We start from the raw sequence: 25,433 nt of genomic DNA on the forward strand, positions 1-25,433 counted from the left end.
CCGCCTGAGAAAGTAGTTGTGAACAAGTCATGTGACCACCACCATCTTGCATCCTATACACTTTTGCCAAATTTCTCTGTTTACACTGCCGATACTGGGGCAGGCAGAGACCTTCACCCTTACATCATGACTGTTTATGACATTTTTAGAAATGTAAGTATAAATTGGCCAACCCCCTCAGAAATCATTGGTATCTCTGATAATAACTAGAGATGAGCGAACTTCTGTTTTAAGTTCGGCGTCTAAAGTTCGGGGGCGGGTTAGCGGAGAATCCCGATATGGATCCGGATATGGATTCCGACTTCCGTTGTGGTCCGTGGTAGCGGAATCAATAATGGCCGATTATTGATTCCGCTACCACGGACCACAACGGAAGTCGGAATCCATATCCGGATCCATATCGGGATTCTCCGCTAACCCGCCCCCGAACTTTAGACGCCGAACTTAAAACAGAAGTTCGCTCATCTCTAATAATAACCAATGAAGAAAGATATTTCTGAAGACTACAGTAATATCACTTATAATAATGGGGAAGGGGGCGCTTGAGTCCAGAGCCTTCTGGTGGGATAATGGAATGAAAAAGTAAAAAAAGTCTCAAGGTAAAGTACGATTCCAAAGAGTGGTGTCACTCTTTCACATTGATAGGCTCCCTTTAAAGGGAACCTGTCACCAGGATTTTGTGTATAGAGCTGAGGACATGGGTTGCTAGATGGCCGCTAGCACATCCGCAATATCCAGTCCCCATAGCTCTGTGTGCTTTTATTGTGTAAAAAAAACTGATTTGATACATATGCAAATTAACCTGAGATGATTTAGGGACAGGACTCATCTCAGGTAACTTGCATATCTATCAAATCGTTTTTTTTTTACACAATAAAAGCACACAGAGCTATAGGGACTGGATATTGCGAAATGTGCTAGCGGCCATCTAGCAACCCATGTCCTCAGCTCTATACACAAAATCCCGGTGACAGCTTCCCTTTAACGTTGAGTATGGTCTAGATAACAGGTTTGTATCAGTTAGAAATTGAGGTTTATATAAATAGTTTTTTTTTTTTTGTATAATGAAAAGTTACACAATTTCCCATTACATTTTCTGTATCAATTACTTACAATTTTGTAATTGAAACCCTTATTGTTAGATAGACGTCTGGTCATGTGATGGACACACATGGCGCACATCTCTGATAACTGTACTGTGCGACCATCAAATGACCCATCCATAAGAAACTCATCAGTTCATATTTCTAATTAGTTCAGGTAACCTAGTTATCACCCCCTGTCTGGGTGACTACATCTGATTACATGCAGCTACAGGTGCTGAAGTGGTCTTGTCTGCTATAACCATACATTGATCTGCCTTAGCTCCTTCCTCCAGTCAAGCAGCAGGAGGCATGATCAGACTGCACAAGGAATCATGTCAGCATGAAACATGCAGGAACAGGACAGATAGGAGGCCGGGTGCTTTCTATGTATTGGTTTGGATGTATTGAGTGGGTACATTGTTTCCTAAATATTCAAGAGAAAATGGACTAGCCTCCACTACGTCTTATTGCCAGATGAAGACCTTCAAGTTGTTACTGTACATTTATTCTTCCTTACTTTTTTTAAATTGTATGCAAAATTTAATACAAATATGCAAAACTGTCCTGATAATAATCATAAGACCCTTCTCCACTCCAACCCTCATTATTGCCTCTCAATTTCTGGGGGGAAAAAGTTTAAAGGGGTTTTCTGGGATATTTATTTTTTGGGATGACCTGTCCTCAGGATAGGTCATCAGTATCTGATTGGTGGGGGTCTGACACCGTGGAACCCCTGCCGATCAGGTGTTGGAGAAGGCAGCAGCGCTCCTCTAAGCGTCATGGCCTTCTTTATGCATTTCCTAGTACAGTGACATCACGTTCACGTGGCCTAGGAGCAGCTCGGCCCCATTCATGTGAAGCAGGCTGAGCTGTTATCTGAGCTGTGATATCAAGCACAGCCGTTGCCTTCTCAAAACACCTGATCGGCAGGGGTCCCGGGTGTTGGACCTCTATCGATCAGATACTGTAATGATGACCTATCTAGAAGATGGATATGAAAATCTCAGAAAACCCTTTTAAATGCTCATCCCTTTTTTCAACATTTCAACCACATAATCCATGCTCGCCTGACGATATCAAATTTACATTTTTTTTTATACTAGCTTTGTTCATATTGCATTGCATAATTGACGTAGTTCACATATTAGCAGGTGGGATCCTAGCCGTCATCCATTTTCCTTACTACTTCTTATTTGGTTTCAATGACGGCTCCATTGTGTAGCATGGAGAGCCTAGCAAAGAAGGTTCTTAGAAACCTGTAGGAAAATATCCAAATTTTGCTAAATCTCAATATACTTTTATTACATTTATTGATGTTTTTTATTTGAAATCCCTTCAAGTGTGGCACCAGAAGTACGGGTGGCCCTATTATCTATAGGTGTTTTGTTTGTTTTTAAGAATTTAGTCTTTTCGTATCGTAGTTTGTGAAGTTTTCTTGCTAAATACCACACTCCAAAAACATATTGGTAGTTTAAAGCGGTTGAAGAGAGCAGCCTTGATTTTCTAGTCCCGGACAGCCCCTTTTCTTGGCTTCCTTTATGATTGACCCCTATGTGTATGCAGAGATAGGGAAATTAGATTGTGAGCCTTACAGGGGCAAGGTCTGGTGTGAATGGTGGCAGTCGCTGTACAGTGCTGGGGAAAAGTTCATGCTACTGTATATCAGCAGCTAAAACCAAATTAGTCTTTTTAACAATCCATGTATCGCACTTATAATTTTAGAGATGTCCCCTGCCCTTTTTACCTTGTCAGGTGCCAGAAAGTCATTGTTTATGTCCTCCAGCTAGCATGCTCTTCATCTCTTAAGCAAGGGTTAAATTGTTCAATCCCTTCTGTTCTCAATAAGTCAAGTACAAAGCTGTCCTGACCCCTCACCCGGGAAAAGCCCCTTCCACATCAACAGCTGTTGTTCTTTTCATTAGCTGAGGTAATTGTACTTGTAGTCAAAATTGGAAGGATCCCTGTGCAGTGTAATTCAGGTCGTCTCCCTGTTATCCCCCTTCTGGCGGTGTTTCTGGAAGGCAGTCGCTAAGCTTATTAGTCTGCTGTCACTCACACTGCCAGCCTTGGAGACTGAGGACCATTTAGCTGGTTAAACAGGTCTCTGGGGTTGCCACACACAGAGGAGATTCCAGGACATAGCTCATCATTGAGCAGCACATGTAGATACGTGCTATGTCTCTGCCTAGAGGACCTTACACATCTATATAGCAGTAATATTGGGTGTACTCTGTTATCATAGTTTCATGACATCATTATCTGTGCGGAATTTAACAAGGTTTTTCAGGACCCCTAAAATATTTTTCAGACTATTAGGGATGCTCTAAAATAAAATACAAAAATAAGCCTTACTCACTCTCCGTAAGCTTTTCTCAATCCCTTTGTTGGCTCTGGTGGTTCTTGTTTCCTGCACTGCAACAATGGCATCACCAGTTACTCCACATGACAGCTGCACCCAGTTACTGCCCTTCCGTAGACCAAGATGATGTGCCCAACTATCCAGGTGACCAGCGAGGCTTGGCTGTCACGATCACATGGCGTAGTTGTTGACATCCGTGCTTCAGTGTCAGAAACGAAGACCGCTCAGAATTTGACGGGTGAATCATTTCTATTTATGCATTCTGTAAAATGTTTGAGGTCTTGGAACATCCCTTTAATAATTGAAGTGTAGGCTGCTGGTTACCTGTGCCTTGTCTTCTGAACATTGTCTATTAAAGGGTTCTCTGGGATTTTGATATTGATGGGCTTTCCTCAGGATAGATTATCAGTATCTGATGGGAGTCCGACAACCAACAATCAGCTGTTTGAGGAAGCCGGGGTGAGCATTGCTGCCTCCTCACAGCTAACCAACCACAGTGCCATCCATTGGATAGCGGCTGTACTTGGTATGGCAGCCCAAGCCCACTCATTTGAATGGTACGGCGCTATGCCTAGGCCATGTGACCGATGTAGGTGGTGTCACTCGCCTAGGAAGGATAGAAATTCAATATCAAAATCTTGGAAAACCCCTGTAAAGGTGTTTTCTGGCTTTATGTAAAATAGGATCAAAATGGTCTTCATATCTTGCTAAGTCATGGTATATTGATATGCCATCACTTCTTAATCATTGGGGTCGTATAGAAAGTCAAAGTCGGTGTTACTATAACACTGTCTACCATCCCAGGTGAGATCATGGTTTCATACATGCACTGATACCTGATTTCCAGACTAATTTTAGGAATTGATGCCATTTTATTGCACGGCATTCTTGTGGTCTTAAATATTATTAACAGAATGAAATCTAACCAGAAGAGTCAGAACAGAAGCCTACATAGTAATCCTCCTCCCAGTCCCATACATGATAGTATAAATACATAGAGTATTTCACAGAATGAGATATTTGCATATTAGACATGTTCAGAGTTTCAAACGCAAGGGGTTTTGTGTCTCACAGAATAGCTGCTTAAATTTGAAGGAATAATGTTTTGTGTTTAAACTCCATTGGGAAAATTTATCAAACTGGTGTAAAGGAAAATTGTGTCAGTTTCCCATAGAAAGCAATCGGATTCCAAATTTCATTTTCCAAAAGAGCTCAGAAAAATGAAAGGTGGGATCTGATTGGTTGTTATGGGCAACTAGCCAGTTTTCCTTTATGCCAGTTTTGATAAATTTCCCCACATGGACTTGTATGGTCAACATACCCCATTATAAATACCAGTTAACAAAAGACACAGTCCACTGGGAAGACTGGATTTAATGAAACATGACACTGGGTCACAATGAGAAGAAATATTGGCCAGCAGTGCCCAGCGTTCCATCAATCAGGTGTAGCAGTGATCGCAGACAGAATAGTGCAGATATTATTTCCAGTTTTCTGCTTGGATCTTTGAATTAGATTATTTTAGCATTACATTTTACAGACATAACTAATCAGTATCAGCTCGTAAATTTTTCTTCATATATTGTGGATCCTAAAGTTGAATTAGCAAAATAAACAAGTTTTTTTTTAATTAGTTTTTGCGTTTTTGTTTTTCACTCCCTACCTTTTTCGGGGTCATAACGTTTTTGTTTTTCCATTCACATAGCTGTATGATGGCTTGTTTATTGCGGGACAAGTTTCACTTTCTAGTGCCACCATTTAATATTGCATACAGTGTAATGGGGAGCTGGAAAAAAATTCCAAATGGGGTGAAATTGGAAGAAAATGCAATTCCATAACAGTTTTATGTTTGTTTGTTTTTTTACTGCATTCAATGTGCGCTAAAAATGACCTGCTAGTTTCATTCTCCATATCAGTAAGATTTTGGCTATACCACATATGTTTAGTTTTTCTTTTTAAAAGCTTCAGTGTTAATACTGAAAAAAATTAAAATAACTTGGAAAAAATATATATATTTTTTGTCACCATATTTTTTTTCCATTTCGCCATTTGCCTTATGAGATTAATATTTTTAGGTCTTAATAGTCCAGACATTTTCGCATGCAGCAATGCCCATGATGTGTATTTTTTTTTTTCATTTTGGGGAAAGGGGGTGATTTGAATATTTTATTTTTTTTTTATATTTTTTAAAAACCCCATAGGGAACTATAACAAGCAATCATAAGATTACTTCTCTCATAGACTCCAGTGCATTAGCATTGGAGTCTAAGGGGATTATATATATGGGAAGGGGGTCATGTAGCATATCAAAGTTATTTACACGTTGTTTTTGTGTTGCTTTTTAAAAACGCATTGCAAAATCCATATCAAGAGTTCATGCAGGTTTATGTGCTCCACCTGAAAAAAATGCAATCATAGCAAAAATGTAAAAAAAAAAATTAGCGATGCGATTTTGACACATTTTTCAAAAGCAACATGTAAACCTGGCCGAGGTCTGTACTTAAATTAGACACAGCAATTCATAATCTGCCATAATTGAAACTTTACTTCCATTCTCATTTCTATTACTGGACTAAATGTGCTTTTTCTTCTCTCTCTAAAGAATGCATCTGACCAGATATCATTTCGGGCTGCGGGTGGTCTTTCAGTCGTGGAACAGATCCTGCAGTTGGTGACACCTCAAAGTACCTCCAGCACATCTTCCCGTGTCCTTTTCAAGTAAGAGACTATTGTTTTACTGCATGACTAGATCATGTAAGCGTGCACTAGATGGAACTACTGCGTCTACACCGGAATGTGCACTGGCAGGGATAGTATCCTTTCTGTGTTTGACACTAGCATTTTACATTACAGTGGTCCCTCAAGTTACAATATTAATTAGTTCCGAGAAGACCATTGTAAGTTGAAACCTTTGTAACTTAAGTCCATAACTCTGTGGAAAATGAGTAATTGGTTCCAAAGCCCAAAATAAGAAAAAGTGAGGTTTTAGGAAAAATAAGCAGAAAACTAAGATGGATAAAGCAAGTCCTTATGTAAAACAGACAGCAATAGATGCTAGAAGCTGTAAATCACTTTCTATGATGAGGGCAGGAGCTTCTTCAGGGTGTTGCATAGTACATACATGTACCAGAGAAATCAAAAGTCCCAGCTCACCTACTGTCCAAAGGAGCGGCTTATGGCGGCACAGACAGGGGGCGGTGTAGGACATCTAGTACCGCAAAGGAGCTACTAGACAGCCAATACAGGTGTTTTACCAGAAAAATGGTCATGTTGATTGTATCTGGGTCTGAAACACCGTATGTCGAGTCTAATTTCAAGTTACAATGGACCAGGAAAGGCCATTGTATCCTGAGGTCATCTTGATATCATTCTATCTTGCGGGGGTGACTGTATATTTCTTATTAAAGGATTTTTCCAAGGGAATTGGTCATGAGGAGTTACAGTATCAAACCAGGTACAATGCCTCATAGGGCTTCCTGCAAATGATGCCTGATTCACCACTGTTGGGCTTCAAGTAAATCAATGGATGTTCACCCATGTTGCTGCATTCTCAAAATATGGTGTGTTTTTTTCAGAATATGCAAATTAGGCCTAAGGTGCCACAAACATAACTTTTAATCATTAAAGGGCTTGTGCATTGTAATGATATTTATAACCTATCCTCATTGTAGATCATCAATATAAGATCATTAAAGGTCTGACTCCCAGCACCTCTGCTTATTTGCTGTTTAAATGGTGCACTGCGCTCATGCGAACATTGCATCCTCCTTAGTATTTGCCTGCACACTTTCTAGATTATTGTGGCAGTGTGGTGTAGGGCCCCTTTCAGGCGAGCGAGTGTCTGAACTTCCAGCACTGCCGGGGTCACATAGCATTATATTTATTGATGATGCTATGTAACCCTTAGGGTCCATTCACACGTCCGCAAAATGGGCAATTTTGCGGAACAGGTGCGGACCTATTCATTTTGCGGATTTGCGGATCCGCACTTCCGTTCTGGAAACCAAAAATAAAACATGTCCTAGGCATTTTTTATGAGAGTGCCGACGTTGTGCCAGTGTCCATGTTTTGTGGATCCACAAAGCACATACGGACGTGTGAATGGACCCTTAGAGTTCTGGAATGTAATGGATAACATTGACATAATGCTGGCTCGCATTGACACTCGCTCGTCTGAAAGGGGCCTAATACAGCTTTCTCTCCCATTCAGGTGAGAGGGATGAACAGCTGTAATTACCATATACTGCCATGACAAAGTAGACTGCTGTCCTGTAGACAATGGTGTAGACGCATTGATTGCATGAGCACTGTGGCCTCTTCAAACAGCTGATCAGCGTAGGGTGCACCCCGCTGAGCTGACATTAATGACCTATCATGAGGATAGGTCATCAATATCATGATACCAGAATACCCCTTTAAGGGGAATCTGTTGCCATGATTTTGGACTATTATCTGCAGTTATATATGAGTAGTACTGCAGGTAAGGCATCCAGATCACTATTTTTTATTTTCCTATTGCCCCCCATTTCCACACTTTCAGTTTTTAAAGCTGCACTGAAATACATTGTGAGGACTGCTGTGCATGAGCACAGGAGTCCTCTCCACTGTGTTTGCATGGCATAGCAGTCCAGTCAGTGTATTTCAGTACAGCTTTGAGTGCTAACAGTGAGGGAATGACAGGCAGTAGGAAAATAAAAAGGCTAGTTGGACCGTAGGTCATGTACATTGTATTCTATGAGAATTTGAAATTCTCAATGCACACGATTTTTTCCGTGCAGATTTTGACCTTCATGTCAATTTATTTTATTTTTCCTGACCAGATTTTCTTCATTCACTTAGTAAAATCCGCACGCAAATCCACACCAATTGATGCGGATTGACCGCACAGATTTGCATGCGAACACCTGCGGATTTCAGTGCGGATTCTCCGCACATGAATCCTGAACGTGTGCATGTACCCTTATCTGTAGTAATACTCATCCAAAGAAAGTTTCCAAAATCAGAACTTCGGCCATAAAATTCCAATCTTTATTTTAATCCATTAAAAGCGTGGCAAGGTAGATACAATGTATGCGTTTCAAACGACTACCGTGCATCCTTACTCATGACCTGATGCCAACGCGTAGACTGTGTGTACCTTGCCATGCTGGAGCAGACACATCCATGCACTGTCCTGGATGGGGGCAGCAACACACGGACTGCAAGTGGTGAGCTGAACTGGTTTTTCTATTTATTTCTTTATTAGATAGTTAACCCTTTGTAACACAACGGTTCAATATTTTTAATATAGACCAATTGAAAAAATGATTTTTAGCCTCAAATGAGTACAATCCCCGAAGGTGTACATAGCCTTTAAGCACCTAATTTGTGCACAATATTCATTTACAAAATTGATAAAATATTATTTGAATTAAGTTAGTTTTTTTATAATGATCGTTTTAGTTTTTTGTTTTACAAATTTCAGCTCTGTAAATGGGTGTCAATGGAAATGAATATGTTCATAATGCGATTCTCATCAGCAAATCTAAAAGTTCTCATTACAAAAGCCAAGAACAGGTGGTTCCTGGTTCTTTTTGTAATAGGATTAATTTATTGGTGATGAGGCTTCCAGTCTGCCCTCAAACAACATAATGCTGTCTGGGCAGCCTGTGGTTGAGGTGTAGAAGTTCCTAAAATGCAGTCAGACTTCAGCTGGGTATCAGAGAGGAATAGTATTAATTCATGCATGATTAGAGTCTAAAGGCTGCTGGTTCATTTAATATGGCATGAAATAGGGCAATATGCCAACAAAGCTATACACATACTGGATTTCCATTTTTTTTTCATCTATAAAGGTTTTCGAACCAGAAACTAAGATTAATAGGTCGTGACGACCTGCCGTGATAGTCAAGGTATAACCAGCAAATTTAGAATATAAAGTCGTTACACCAGGATATTAGTTCTGGTATGTATTGTATGGCATGGAAGGATTTAAATCCTCAATAATAAAAAAAAAAAGCAGATGGTTTACAGAAAGTCTTGTTTTACCCACCAACAGATTAAGTTGCACATTTCAAATTAAATAAATGTAGTGTGTTCTCTTTAGTATTTTTTCTATATCTAGAAATATAGTCATAGTTATAGAAATATATCAGATTGATGGGGGTCTGACACCTGGCGCCCCCAGACCCAACAAGTTGACAGAGCTAGAAGCAGAAAGCTCCATCCACAGGCATGCCCTTCAGCTGTTGTAAAACTACAACTCCCACAATGCCCTGCTGTAGTCTGATAGCTGTAGGCTGTTCAGGTATGCTGGGAGTTGTAGTTTTGCAACAGCTGGAGGGCCGCAGGTTGAGCATGCCTGGTCTGTACGGTTTAAATCCTCTTTAAGGTAAAGGTGTCTTGAACCAATGTCAGTCTGTATTCCCCAGCGCAGCGCTTTACAGACATTACCATCACTCACCACAACCTAAGGTCTCTATCAGTATGTCTTTGGCGTGTGGGAGGAAACCGGTGAACCCGGAGGATAATCGTACAAACACAGGCAGAACATACAAACTCCATGCAGATGTTGTTCTTGGTCGGATTCAAACCCAGGACCATATGGCTGCAAGGCACCAGTGCTAACCACTGAGCCACCGTGCTGCCCTTTGTTGTTGAAGTTGAAGGCTCGTGAAATGTAGAGCGACCTAGGTATAAATGATGATGCTGCTAATAATTCTTATATAACATATTTCTCAGCACTTAACTAATCACAATCAACATGTACACACAAAATCGGACATTACAAAGTAACAAACTAATTGACAATTTAAACAATAGGAGTTAGCGCCCTGCTCACAAGAGCTGACAATCTCTGGTGAGTGTGCTCGTTTCATACAATGGTGTAAATGGGGAGTAACAGGCCCCCGGCCAGTATCTGTGTGTGTACAGATATGCAGTGCATGGAGTTTGGAGGATAGTGTTTGGCGACAGGATCAGGTTCTGACGAATAATGTAGAAGGGAGTGAATGGAGAAGAGTTAGATTAGGATATGTGCCTAAAAATATGTATTTTAGGATCCTCCTAAAACTGTGTATATAGGGACTGTTTACAGTACACAATCAATGTGATGTATCATTAAATGGCCAGACAGTTAAGAAACAGTAGTAGAATTTTTGACTACACACATGATCTCCTATGTTGAGATCAGAGTTTAATTTAAAGCTTGGCAAGATTGGCGCTGCTTCTGTTGTGCATGTGATTGATAGGGAACCGTTATTAATGGGCTGTTCACATTAGGTCACTGTTATCAGTGACTTGTATATGAGGACATAGATAATAGGGTCTCTACTTCCTTCACTTACATAGTTAAAATAATAAATAAAATAGAATGGTAGAAAAAAAAAACCTCCCAAAATAAAACGTTTCTCACCTCTCAGAACTGACACACACTGCTTATAGACATGCACGGGCGTCAGGTACTCAGGTATTAATATGATCCTGTCACACAGAATTTATATTATCCCAGACATAGTAGTTTTAGATTGTTCACACCCAGCCGTATCTGCTTTTGCATCTTTACTAAAAAATAAAAGTTTGTTCTTGCATAATTATCATCCATGTACAGACACTCCGGCAGATTTAGTAAAAATGCTCCAGTTTTTTGCCGCATTTTGTGCATGACACCAGCTGTTTTCTAAGCTTTTTATGCCTTGTCTCACAAGGGGGGTGGCTTTGTGGGAAAGGGGTGTGGTTTTACAGGAGAAGATGTGCCCTAAATGTGCCCCAAAATCCAAAATGTTGCCTCATTTTTGGAGTAAAACTACACCAACTTATTTAGACTAGACAGGTCTTTTTGACGCAAGGACAGAATTTTTTGGCGTATGTACAGAATTTCAGTTCAAATCTGGTGCAGGATTTACAATTTTCCAAACTTACAAAGGTCCATACCCTAGAATAGTAAATTTGTCTAATATCAAGACTGTGATTCGTATTCTTAACATAAAGTACGACACTATTAGTATAGACTAGTTAGTAGTAGTATTAGTAGAATATCGTGCAAAAGTCCATTTATTTCAGTAATGCAAATTAAGAGGAATTTGACACTCTAGTCAGCTAATTAATCCATACCCCCTGAGCAAAGGGGACCTCAAAATTGTGACTTTGGGGTTTCATAAGCTGTAAGTTATAATCATCCAAATTCTAACAAATAAAGGCTTGAAATATCTCGCTTTCCATGTAATGAGTCTCATATGTTAGTTTCACCTTTTAAGTTGCATTACTGATATAAATGAACTTTGCACAATATTCTAATTTTTTGAGTTTCACCTGTAAATCTGCCCCACTGTGTCTAAAACAAGGAGGGAAAGACGTTTAAAGCTAAAATAAGGCTCCATTCACACGTCCGTGATGTGTTGCGGACCCGCAACACACCAGCCCGGCACCCCCATAGAAATGCCTATTCTTGTCCGCAAGCTGCGGACAAGAATAGGACATGTTCTATCTTTTGCGGAGCTGTGGACCCGAAGATCGGGGATGCGCGCCGCAATTGCGGATGCAGACAGCACACTGTGTGCTGTCCGCATCCATTCCGTCCCCATAGAGAATGAATGGGTCCGCACCCGTTCCGCAAAATTGCGGAACGGATGCAGAACCATTTTGCGGACGTGTGAATGGAGCCTTAAACAAAGCATAAGAAAATGAGGAAAAACTGTATTTTATCCGTTTTCTGACCCTTTTTCCTTAAATAAGGCCTACAATTTTTTTATAAGAATGCCCTATGTGGAAGGATTTGTGGCTTTTCCCTTCTTCTCTACCTTTCTAACTGCTTTCACAAAAAAAGAGGGTAGAGAGGGGATGGGCCATGAGCGGGTCACCCTCAGTTTGACACCTATACCAATATGGGTGCTAGAAAAATAGCTCACATTACACCTGAAATCTGTGCCAGCTCTCTGCTAGCATAGATTTCATTTTTCTTGTGCCCACAGATATGAGAGAACTATTACCTCTTATTTCTGGTGCCTCGTACACCAGCCTGGTTTGTTATTAAGACTGGTGTAAGAAACGCCTTAAAGGGGATTTCTGATTCAATTACATTGATTGCCTATCCTCAGGATAGGCCATCAATATCTGATTGGCAGGGGTCTGACACCCTGCACCCCCACCAATCAGCTGTTCTGCAGTAGCCCCAGCGCTGGTAGTCGGCACTGTCCTTTTTGTGTAGTATACATAGAGTTACCTGCTGCAGATCAGCTGATCAATGGGGTATCGGTCCCCCACCAATCAGATATTGATGGCCGATCCTGAGCATAGGTCATCAATATAAAAGGAACGGAAAACCCCTTTAATGCATTCACAATGTATTACACACTATGTAGTAATATGTGTCTCGCAATGTAAAAAAATGGAGTAGACTAATTTAAAAGAAAATCATTCAGTTGTTCTAAAAGGTGAAATTTTGCTATGGATATGAAGTCCCAGAAGGGAGCCTATGCCATATCTGCTAGCTTTCCTACTCTTCAAGTAACGCTACCTGCAGTTCTGAGAGGATTGATTTATGGGAGTACATGTCTAGTACATGATCTCTGTGTTCTGTGTCTGGGACAGATGGCGAACTGGCTGCTGTGCCAGATGGAAAGGAGGAGTCGGGCTCTTAGGTCATGCACCTCTCCGCTCTTTGGACTCACCAAATGGAATACGTTTATTACATACAGTTTTTTTTTTTTAACCTAATTCAGATAAAAATGGGCAATGCTCTTAAGATATTACCGTACTTTAGTATAGCTCATCTCGTTAGCCAGGACAGGACATATCAGAATTTTTCATCTCATTGGGAGGCAGCAAAGGTGATGGCTTGCTTACTTTTGAACAATCACCACTGGGTACACATGGAAGACATTTTCATCACCCAGATGGATGGCTTACAGAAAATGAATATTTTTAGAATAACATTTTTCGTTAGTGGGGATATATATACCTCCACTGTCAGAAATAGAGTTTTTAGTTGTATATTTGGCTATATATATTAATGCTTATAATATCCTCCTTATAAAGATACTTGCTAAAATGATTTATTAGATACTTTAGTTTCACTAAAGTCGAAAAGCACATCCCATTCAGGAGACGTAAGGCTACGTTTACACTGGCGTTTTGGTTTCCGTTTGTGAGATCCGTTCAGGGCTCCCACAAGCGGTCCAAAACGGATCAGTTTTGCCCTTAATGCATTCTGAATGGAAAAGGATCCGTTTAGAATGCATCCGTTTGGCTCCATTCCGCTTTGGAGGCGGGCACCAAAACACTGCTTGCAGCCTTTCATGATGGATGCATGCGGTTGTATTATTGTAACGGAAGCGTTTTTGCAGATCCATGACAGATTCTCAAAAAACCGCTAATGTGAAAGTAGCCTTACCTATAAGGAGTACTCTAATAATTTGTATTATGCATATGTATTTAGTGACTGTTTCCTGTGTTTGCAGGTCTGTCTGCAGCGCTGTGAATGTCTACATGTTAACCTGCAGTAGCTGTCCAGAGAACTGCACCTATGTCCTCATGAGCAGTAAAATCACTTTCCTTCTTGAGCTCCTTATACAGCAGTTGGCGGTATGTTGGCTCTTTTCTTCGCTGTCAGATTCATTGAACATCTAGTTGTATATGTGACTTAGTTAATTATTTTCTGGTGTTGACAAGTTTGTTATTCTGATTGGGTCATGTACTAACGTTCTACCCCAGTTTTCTGGGTGTGGAACAGTCACAATTGTTGTCACAAATGCTGTCTTGCAACTTTTTAACTATTTCTGACACTCTCTCCACTTTTCCAAAAAAGTGGGCTGGGTGTGGGCAGGAGTAGTTTGGTCAGGGGCTGGAGCTCCGCTGGCCAACTCATTTACTAACGTGCACCCGAAATCAACTCCACCTCCTGGTTGGAGTAGATCTCTGTTCTGGTGCACGGACAGCAGAAGATGCAACACATTTATGAACCGGCATGCACCTTTTAATAAATTGGTCAGATCTTCTGCCAGGAGGATTTTCACTAAGACCAGCATGTGAAATGCCAGTCTTTAGTTCATGACCCTCAGTATCTTAATTGCGGCATATGCCCAAACATTTATTCACAGTGAACCTTCGTTTGTCCTGAGGTAAGTAGAAACACTTGCATACGGAACGCTCTATGTTGTCACCCGAGAATGGTAATATATACACACACCCAATGTACAATGCATTTAAAGCAAAAGAAGTCTATGTCTAAGGGACCATTTATCCAGGCCAATGCACAGGGCAATAATCAGGAGTGTACAGTTCGTTCTCCATCATTGCCCAGTCATTGAGCCACAGCACTCATCCTCTCTGGATGGGGATGGATGCTGGCTACCTCGATTGCCCCATACAGATTCATTGCTTGTTGGCAGTCTGTTTACACAAGGGATGTGCTGCCTGCATATGGTCATTTTAGGTGCTGCAAGAAAGATGCGATCAACCAATGAACATTCATCCCCAAGAATTGTCCCCAACCTCACCCTGTGTAAAAGTGCCTTAAAGGTGTTGTCCCACGAAAAATATTCAGCATTTTTCAAGCCAGCACCTGGATCTGAATACTTTTCTAATTGCATGTAATTAAAAAATTAGTACAGCCACTAGTTATTCGATCAAATGTATCTGTATAGCGCCACCTGCTGTTTGTTCTTTTCCCTGGTAGTTACAGGCAAAGAGCTACAGCAGAAAGGACACACCCTTAGCTGTCAGATTGAAATAAATTTAGGAGACCAATTGGAGCAATGAATGGGGAGATCGCTGGATCCATGTGAGGTACAGGGCTGGTTCTAGCTTTGTCATTTTTCTTTTAAAATAGCTTGATAATTCTGAAGGAGATGCAAAGCTTTGAAGCTATACATGAAGAGGCAGGCTAGTAACAAAATATTCAAATAAACTTTATATAGATACCAACACATCTAAAGTCTGATGAAGTTCCACTGACTAGGTCATGTTCTATATCCAAATAAGCTTAGGTGCTAGCGGACACAAATATTTTAAGGTTCCTCAATTTCATTTATTTTTTTAAAGTTACTGATTTTACTCTGTCTACTAAAAATCTAATATGTTCATATATACTTTGTACAAACACGTGTATATATATATCCAGCAGCAGGCTCAGGATAAAATCAAATTTCTTTATTTCTTCATTATAAAATTCATGGGCTGACCAGACAGGCAAGGTCTACGCGTTTCGACTGTACGTCTTAATCATGATTCTTTCACTGGTTCCTGGGTTGCTTTTCTGTCATGCAAGACTATCTATTATATACTATGCATTATGTAGTCCGAGATACTTCCTTCTGCCCTTGGATTGGCCAGCACTACTCGACCATTCCAAGAGCACGGAGCAAGTGTGTCTGGGGCTACCAGTGCATAGAAAACGTGCCCCCCAATGCCCGGGCCGTTCATATAGATTATACTTCCCCGACATCGCTCGACATCCCTGCACGGCCACTGCTGCATCTCCCAGTTGCACGGATCAAAACATCTGGCGATGGGGGGGAGCAGCCAATGGCAGGCCGCGATGGGGACAAGCCTCCCTAGCATTGCTGGTGACGCTAGGAAGGCTTGTCCCTGTTGCGGCCTGCTATTGGCTGCTCCCCCATCACCAGATGTTTTGATTGGATAACCCCTTTAAGAGATTAAAGGGGAGTTTCACGTAACTGTGTTTTAGAGAAAAATGTAATTAATACCAGAGACTGTCATGCATCTACTGCTGCCAATCTACTTTTTCCATTCTCTATTGTCAGTACAAGCCCAGCTTTTCCTTTGAGATAGCCTGCTTCCTAGAGATCTACTGCCTTACTTCTGTAGATAGCTCTGTTATTGCAGCACCAGTTGAGCAGGGTTTTAGCTTTTTGCAGTGGATAAATGATATTTTTTATATGCTATTATTTATTGTCCCATTATGTCTGCCCTGTATTTTCAGTTTACAGTATTTTCTTCCGTCATTGCTAGTTTATGTCCTACATTTTAAAATACTAAAGAACTTGCATCGCCACAACTATAATGACTATTTAGACTCTTTCAGTGCGCAAAAACTCAAAATATTCCAAGTAGTAGTGAAGCCAGCGTCTCACCAGCTGCGAAGCACGCTCAATATTTAATTTTAAAAATCATTTCTAATTCATCACTACTTAGAATTGTATGATATTTAGACTAAGACTTTGGTGTGCAAATCTGTCCTCGAGCCAAGCCGTTTGGTAATTGAAAATCTATGTATGTGACTTGAATAATTTACATGACTTCTTTTGAATCAGACAGAAATTTGATTGTTTGGGGACATTTAATGGAAGTCCTTGTTTGCTTGTCTGTGAAACATTCATTACGTACAGTACCTTAATGTTGCAGTGCAATATCTGTCATTACATTCTCCAATCCATCAGTTCATCCATCCGTATATGTGTATTATATACTAAGGCCACAACATGTATGGGGCAGGTAATGAACTGTGTCGGCCTATCATGCAATTATGATGAAGTTAGGAAATGTAACAACTGTAAAGGTCATTCACAGGTTTTGCTTTATTCCTGCAATAACCTTTCTAAAGCTGCTCATGATGCAAGATAAATATCAGCCGAAACCTTCAGTTTACTCTATTTTCCAATAAATCGACCACATTATTTCATGGAAATTCTGCTGCCGGACATTCATTTGTCCGCTAATACAAAATCTCATATCTGCAACTAGTCCTCCATACATGGCGCTTCTGTCTCCATGTTCGTGCTGATGTCATGGTAAAACAGTTAGTTGTGTCCTTACCCTTAGGGCTCATGCACACAAACATATTTTTTGTCCTTGTCCGTTTCTTTTTTTTGCGCCTGTATGAGGAACAATTCATTTAAAAGGAGCCGGAAAAAAATGGAAATTACTCCGTGTGCATTCCATATCCGTATGTCCGCAAGTCAATTGCTCAGAAAAATAGAACACATCCTATTCTTGTCCGTTTTGCAGACAAGGACAGGCATTGTTACAATGTATCTGCAAAAAAAATAAAAAATTGATTTAACACGGACATCACATGGATATCATCCATTTTCTTGTTTTGTTTCGTTTTTTACAGACCCCAAAATACATATGGTCGTGTGCATGAGCCCTTAAAGGGATTTTCTGCAAGTTGTTTACTGATGACCTATCCTCACCAATTAGATACTGATCACCTATAAGAGGGTGTCTTCGTTAAAACAAAAAAACTCAGAAAACCCCTTTAAGGCAAATTTGCATGTTATGTTTGATGAAGAATTTTTTTGTAGAATTGAAGAATTTTTCTTTTTTCAAGCCACGCTAATTTAAGACCGAATGCTGTAACACTTCACTCGTAAATCTGCCCAATGTTAAGGCTGGATTTATACACAATGTTTTTAGGTTTTGTTTTTTGTGGCATTTTCAGTAGGGCTTTTCACAGCTTTTTTTTAGATCTGATGTTATTGTGTGTAGCAACATATTGTATATTCTACATGCACAGCATTTTGGTATTTGCCATTTTTCTAGCATTGCTCTGGGCGTGGTGTTTTTCTGTAGTCGTCGCTAATATTTGAAAAACATCCACCCAAAAAAATTCTACAATATAATTAAATAAAACTCAACAAATTCCATGCTTGAAAGTTATAGTATTTTTTTTACAAGCATTAAAAATGCTGAATGAATTGTGCATGCAAAGGAGCCTGTCATTTCAGAATAAGCTTCCCTATGTGTATAGTTTTCTCCTTTGCATGCTGCATCTCTAATTCTCTGAGCTGGTGGGTAGAGACTAGCTGTAATGATATCTGTCGTAGACTACTCATAGAGAGACTCTGCTCTTTAAAGGGGATCTGTCAGCACCTGCCTGTAAATTAAGCCAACCCACTCTGTAGATTTGCCCATTCCCCCTGAATATAATGGACTTCTATACTGATCGTGGTTCCAATACTTAGAAAAATGTGTTTTTTTGCTATATGATAATCCGGATCCGGAATTTGCCGGGCAGGTGGAACAGCATCCTATTTAACCCTTTCAGCATCAGGTGATTTTCCGTTTTTTTTTATTTTTCTTTATTCAGTCCCAGCCTTCGGAAAAGCCATAACTCTTTTATTTTTCTGTTCACATAGCCGTATGAGGGCTTGTTTTTTTGTGGGACAAGAGACACTTTCTATTTACGGTTGCATATAATGTGGTGGAAAGCCAGGAAAAAATTACAAATGAGATGAAATGGGGGGGGGGGACCCAATCCTACAACAGTATTTTGGGTTTTGTCTTTGCGGTGTTCCATATACGGTAAAACTGACCAGTTACTTTCATTCTCCAGGCCAGTACGAACCCCTTACCACATATGTATATTTTTTCTTGTGTTTTTATACTGAAAAAATAAAATAAATTATTTTAGTCACCATATTCTGACCCCCTATAACTTTTTTCTAGTTATGTGTATGAGTCTGTGTGAGGGCTCGTTTTTTGTCGGCCAAGCTGTACTTTTCAGTGATACCATGTTGGGGTGCTTTTGACTTTATTTTTATATTTTAATAGTATGAGCATTTTCGCACACGTCAAGGTAATTTTTAGAAGGTAATCATTAGAATTTTTTTATTTATTTATAAAAACTATTATTTTTTTACACTCTTTTTATAGTTCCCACAGAGAACTATAAAAAGCAATAATTGGATTGCTATTCTCATACACTCCAATGCATTAGCCTTGGAGTCTTTAAGGATTTTACTGTGTTTTACTATGCTGCAGCCTCCTGTCACACAAGAGGACAGGGGATGCTGCTAACGAGCTCTGGCTCTCCCGATCTCCTCCGGGGAGAGCCAGAGCACACGCTTCCAGGTTTTCACGTGGTCAGGTCTGACCACGGCATTGGAAGCGTTAAATGTCCATGACCGGCTTTACTGCCAGTCACGGACATTAGTATGAAACAGCAAGCACCCTGCTGCTATGACGCCCGCTTTGTTCGCGAACGGGCGGCATTTTTAAATGCCTGACCGCTGACGTATTTTTAGGTGGGGTGGCCTGGAAGTGGTTAAAAAAAAGTACCAAGGGGCAAAAAGCCAGGCTGTTCCTCTGCTGGATTTTAAAACGCAGATGTAAAGCTAGCCTAAAACAGTCAGGTACTTATATCTCCAAGTAACTTTTGGGGAAAATATTAGCTAAAGTTGTAGTTGAGGATATGTTCATGTATGTGTCAGTACCTTATGACAAACAGTAACAATGATCTGTTTTTAGAAGGATGCTTATGTGTTTGGGCCTTTAAACTAAGACTGGATCTTTGACCTGTGTGTCACCTGAGTAGAGAGTAGAAGAAATACCTCTATTAAACTAACATGACAGCGTGTAAGTCGTTTTCCTGGTGGCTCAGTCTTTAGCAAGTGATTTTTTGAAGAGCTGCAGAAAGATTTCCTTCTCCTCTGCGGATGTCTTAAAGCTTTTGTTTTTATATAAACTATCCCTCAGGCTATGGCCGCAGACAATCTTCTAATAGAAATACATATATTTTCTTGCAGGAGAAGACTAAGTTGAAACTGTATCCACCCATGTTTAACCCATTCCTTTACCATTCCACATTTCCTGTGGGAAAACGGTGACTGTGATCATTTGTAGCTCTGATACATCGTTTATTCGGTTATTTAAATTATGTGGAAACAAGGATAGTCTAAAAGTGGAAGAAAAAAAGAAAAAGTATTGTTTTTGTAGGTCAGTCATCATCTAAACAATTACCTTCCACTTGGGGGTCACTGGAGGCTGTACAGGGGGTTAGAGGAATACTTCTCTTGCTCCCCAACTTTCATCAAATGCTGGTGTTAGTTGAAAGCTGAGATCCATGATACCAAGGACTTAGGCCATCATAGCCTACGTCCTTGGCAATGAAAGGGTTAAAATGAGTGGGGATGACCTGCAATGGCACACACAGCCCATGTACAAAGCTGGTGGTTTGCCAGGGACAAAGGAACTGGTGGGGGGTAGTGATTTAGAAATGCTTCTAACTAGTCAGTTACTTTTAGTGCAGAATTCTTGGGCACTATTATAAAATGCATGCTGCTCTAGATCAATACTGATACCAATCATTTCTAGTAAGTGATTATAGGGACCAACCCTCTCTCAGCCCCAGCCTCCACACAGGCTGCTGATTGCTCCCATAATTGCTCTTGCCTACGGCCTACCGCTTAATTGTCCCCTGAGGTTGACTTTGTCGGGGCGTTATAAAAGTATCAACTAGAGACAATTTGGTAAAATAGTGGGTTGAATAGCAGAAAGATAGTAGAGGTTTTGGTGCCTGCTCTCTTCTGTAATAATACTATTGCAAAGTCTCATTTCACAGATAATACCCCTATATATAACTAGTGGACATGGGCAGAATCATCTGATGGTGTGACGCTAGTATAAATACTTTCATCATCTAATATCGACTTATGATCAGCAGTTATAGTATTGTATATATGACCTTTTATATGAAAATGAATAGTAGCTCCATATGTCACGTTGTCTTCAGTGCAGGACAAGGGCTATATGGTTTTGCGATTACATCCTTCTGTTTTGCCGAAAATAATGCTTCAAGCCATGAAAAACCTTTAGAGAACCTGAAAAGACAAGACGTGTCTGTATGTGCCCTAAGCAGCTTGTTCTAGCATGTTCCCTCATGCTGACATATGTTCCAGCAATATGGGGTATCGCAGACAATAGTTTAATTGTGCAGGTCCCTGCCTTATGCTGCTAACCTTTTAATCTCTTTATGGCAGACACTGCTCCTCTCTATGTACAGCTGCTTTTATAGGAAAAATGATCAAGTCACTCCTTTACTACGAAATAGTGCTGCTTATTATACTTCTGCTGTTTTGTATTATAATTGGAATAAATAAGTATAATGAGGGATGGGTAAGGGATACGTTTCATACATACTGTATAGCAGTCTTAATTTTTCACAAACTTTTACCATTTTATACTAATAAAAATAGTACCTAATGCTGCCTAAGAACAGTGCAACTTACTCCAAATTAGCCTGGGTTTTAGAGGGTGTAAGAGCGACCCTTGGGGTCATGTTGGGGTCTACTCTCCCGATACAAGCTGTACCTATTTGGGTTTTCTGGGTAACGAGAATGGCTTCTCCCATCATCAACTAATGTTAGGCCATAGCTCTTCATTGGATGGCCTCTTCCTCCCCATCCATATCTCTCTGGATCGATATTTGTAAGGATGATGTACCAACACTATAGGTGTCCCAACAAACTTTGATAAAATGTGGTCTCGGTAGTGTCCCTCACATGATACTCAGTTGTCTGCTGGGTAAATATATTATTCACATCTAACTTAGACACTTTGAGGGAGATTTATTAAAACTGGTGCAAAGGAAAACTTCAGATTCCACCTTTCATTTTTCAGAGCTCCTTTTCGAAAATGAAAGGATCACCCTGATTGGTTGTTATGGGCAGCTAGGTCAGTTTTCCTTTGCACCAGCTATGATAAGTCTTCCCCTTATCTTTTGTACCCTACTTATAGTGTCCCTATTTTGAGCCTTATAGCATGTCATGTTGAATTGCTTTCAAGTTTCCTTATGTAGGCATAGTTCGGCATGTAGTTAGGCATGTTGATGTGTTGGGATTATGTAGGCTGATGGGCTGTATTACTATTGGTTTTTTCTGTATTTTTCCCTTTTTTTGTTGTTCTTTTTTTCATTCCTCACTATACATGTGCAAAACTCATTCTGATCCTAAAGGTTTGACTATGTACATATGTGCATTTTGTTTTTTTATTGTAAAAATGTTGAAATAAACCGAATTTTGAAAACAAGAATAAAAGGGCGTTCCGGCATTTTAATATTGATGTGCCATCCTCAGCATCGGCTATCAATATCTGATCCAACCCCCCCATCCCCAGTCAGCTGTTCTCGGGTATTAAAATATAAAAATCCTAGAATACCCCTTTAAGGGATTAAACTAAATTCAAAGTAGTAAAAATGTTGTCTTCAGTCACTTTCTTAAATCGTCTACTAAAGTAACCTTTTAAATTGACAAACTCAGTTTCTCTTGACTGCAACTGGAACATGTCTCTTCATTAATCTGTCATTAAAAGCCTCACAGCAGATTCAGTCTGGCCAGTCTTGCATTTTATTCTTAGTTTGGACAAGAAATCATTTTTCATTCCAACTACTGTACTTGTGTGAGTTTCTGAAGTGGGCTGACTTTTTTCAATATCAATTAAGATTTATGTGACTATTAGGTTTTTAGTACATTTGGACCGTGCCGAAGAGAAAAATGGATAGAGAACTCTCAGATTTTATGTACATATGTTAAGTTTATATTTGTAATTATAAACGCAAAAACACAAATGCAATGGCACTCTGCAACCAGCACTCTGCCCTGCCTCTATGCTGGATGTTGAATGAGGCATTGGTGTACATTTTGGCCAAAGCGTAATAAGCCACTCACCACGTCAAGGTCGCCTCTATGAGTGGTCCCTAACACTAGTTCCTACCTGTTATGGGCCATGACAGCCACACAAAGTCCAGGGAGCGCAGGTACAGCATGCACGCCAGGCACACTCTGCTTTTAACCCCGTCCGGTGCCATTACAGCTTTCATCGGATCCAGGGATGCAAGTACCAACATGCATGCTGAGCCCACTATATACTTCTGGAGCCAGATGGCTACTGGTAGGCGCTATGAAAGCAGACTCAGTTTTATACTCACTTTAAAACCAGCCTCCAGGGCAGACTAACTGGTCAGGTGTGCATGACTGCATGGAGATCGCCACGCCTCCAATATATGGGACAGGGTTAAAAGCAGAGTGTGCCTGGCGTGCATGCTGTACCTGCGCTCCCTAGACTTTGTGTGGCTGTCATGGCCCATAACAGGTAGGAACTAGTGTTAGGCACCACTCATGGAGGCGACCTTGACGTGGTGAGTGGCTTATTACGCTTTGGCCAAAATGTACACCAATGCCTCATTCAACATCCTGCATAGAGGCAGGGCAGAGTGCTGGTTGCAGAGTGCGATTGCATTTGTGTTTTTGCGTTGTGCTGACTGAACCCCCCACATTTTTATATTTGTAATTATGCTTTGTGTTTTCTTTAAATTATTTGTGGAAAAAAAATATATATATGCACAATTTAGAATAAGGCAGTATGAATATATTTTGTACTGCTATATAAGAGCCATATAATTCTAAGCTTCTTATTATGCGAGGAGTGTTCAGTAAGTCAGCTACTTGAAGATGAAAACAAAATTTTACTACTTTTCAGTGTAATCCCCCTTGACTTCAACACACTTATTCTACTTCACCTCCAGTGATTGGATGCCCTCAGAATAGGAGACTTCTTGCTGCTGCAGGAACCCTGTTACTGTCTCTTTGACGGCATTATCATCAGGAAAACGTTGCCCATGCAGAAATTTCTTCAGGTTCCGAAATAGAAAGTAGTGACTGGGAGCCAGGTCTGGACTGTAGGGTGGATGGTTAAGCTCCATGAAGCCGCATTCACCTGCTGACAACTTCCTACAGCATTTCTCTTTGATTGCGTCACGTAATGCCTTCATTGTTGAAGTATAGGTGTCTCCAGTAATTGTTGTCTTGTGTGGCATGAATTCTAGTAATAAAACGCTTTCTGTATCCCAAAAAACTGTTGCCATGATCTTTTCAGCTGACTGCTGCACACAAAATATCTTTGGAGTAGGTGACTCCTTGTGCTTCCATTGCATGGGCTCTTATTTGTCCTCGGGATCATGGTGGTGGACCCATCGTCACCCTTAATAGTTTGAGAATAGAAATCTCCTGGATTTTCTCTAAGCAAGTCTAAATTCTCTTGGCTAAATTGCTGCGACAAGTTTTTTGCTCAGGTGTCAACATTCGTGGCGCGCACCGGGAGCTGACCTTTCACACAGTCAAAACATCATGAATTATACTACAAACTGTGCCTACTGAAATGCCTAATTTATGAGCTATAACACTGACTTTGACTTAACGATCTTCCAAAATCATGGCCTCCACTTTACTGCACATTTTCTCTGAAGATGCTTCGACATGTCGACCTGAACTGGGGTCATCTTCAATAGATTCCCTACCCTATTTAAACTGCTTGACGCAAAATTTTACTTGGTAGTAGGAAGCTGCATCATCACCATATACAGCAATTATTCTTTCATGGATTTCTTTAGGCTTCTTATCATGGAATGAAGCGCCAATCCCTCATTTTCTTTGTTCTGTACTGCACTTGCCATACTGTCACTTCCAGTGCTTTCATCAGACTGAACTGCTACTGTTTGCTGCATGTCCAGACAACCTGAACAGGCAAGCTCAGCATTCTAACACTTGACAGAACATGCTGGGGTAGATAACTTATTGAACACCCCTCGTATTTTTAGTTGAATCTACAGAATTAAGAAACATTGTATGACCTTTTTTTTATTTTATTATGCGATTTGTAGGCCCTTGATAAATCAGTAGAACACTGTTATTCAACTTGTTGCTTTTTATCATTAAAGTGGTTGTCCCATGAGAAATATTCCATATTTTTCAAACCAGCACCTGGATCTGAATACTTTTGTAACTGCATGTAATAAATGTAGTATAGTCTTTGAAATCTATCTATGTAGCACCACCTGCTCTTTGCCCTTTTTCTCAATTCTCTGTCCAGCTCACTAAGGTTACCATACATGCTCAATTCCACCCTTCAACTGCCACCAGCTGCAGCAGAAAGTCCACACCCCCTGAGATGCCAGCCTAAAATAAATCTAGCAGACCAATTGCAGCAATGAATAGGCAGATCTCTGGATCTATGTGAGTTAAAGGGCTGGTTCTAAATTTCTTAGAAAAAGATTCCCATGTCATCTATGATATCTGATTTTCATTTTATTTTACATTACTCATGGAATAAACCCATAACGAAAGGGGACTTAATCCATTGGTGAGTGCACTCTGCACTGGCATATTTTTTATATGCTCTGCTTGGCTTCTGCAGAGTACAAATCCCATATACTTCCTGTGGATCCCTATTCCACATGCTGGAAACACTGAGCAGAACCGATGAAACCCGGCTGA

The 25,433-nt window shown here is 40.3% G+C and overlaps 1 protein-coding gene across 2 annotated transcripts in view; it reads left to right on the plus strand.

Annotated features, from left to right (window-relative positions):
- The window catches only part of SCAPER (S-phase cyclin A associated protein in the ER), a 284,324-nt gene that overhangs the window by 212,933 nt on the left and 45,958 nt on the right, over nt 1-25,433 (plus strand). For both annotated transcript variants that reach the window (XM_044279884.1, XM_044279885.1), the window contains exons 23-24: nt 6,047-6,162; nt 13,881-14,004. In XM_044279884.1, the coding sequence (XP_044135819.1) occupies nt 6,047-6,162; nt 13,881-14,004 (240 nt within the window). The remainder of the gene's footprint in view (nt 1-6,046; nt 6,163-13,880; nt 14,005-25,433) is intronic.

Source organism: Bufo gargarizans, chromosome 2, assembly GCF_014858855.1.
Source record: "Bufo gargarizans isolate SCDJY-AF-19 chromosome 2, ASM1485885v1, whole genome shotgun sequence".
Lineage (NCBI taxonomy): Eukaryota > Metazoa > Chordata > Amphibia > Anura > Bufonidae > Bufo > Bufo gargarizans.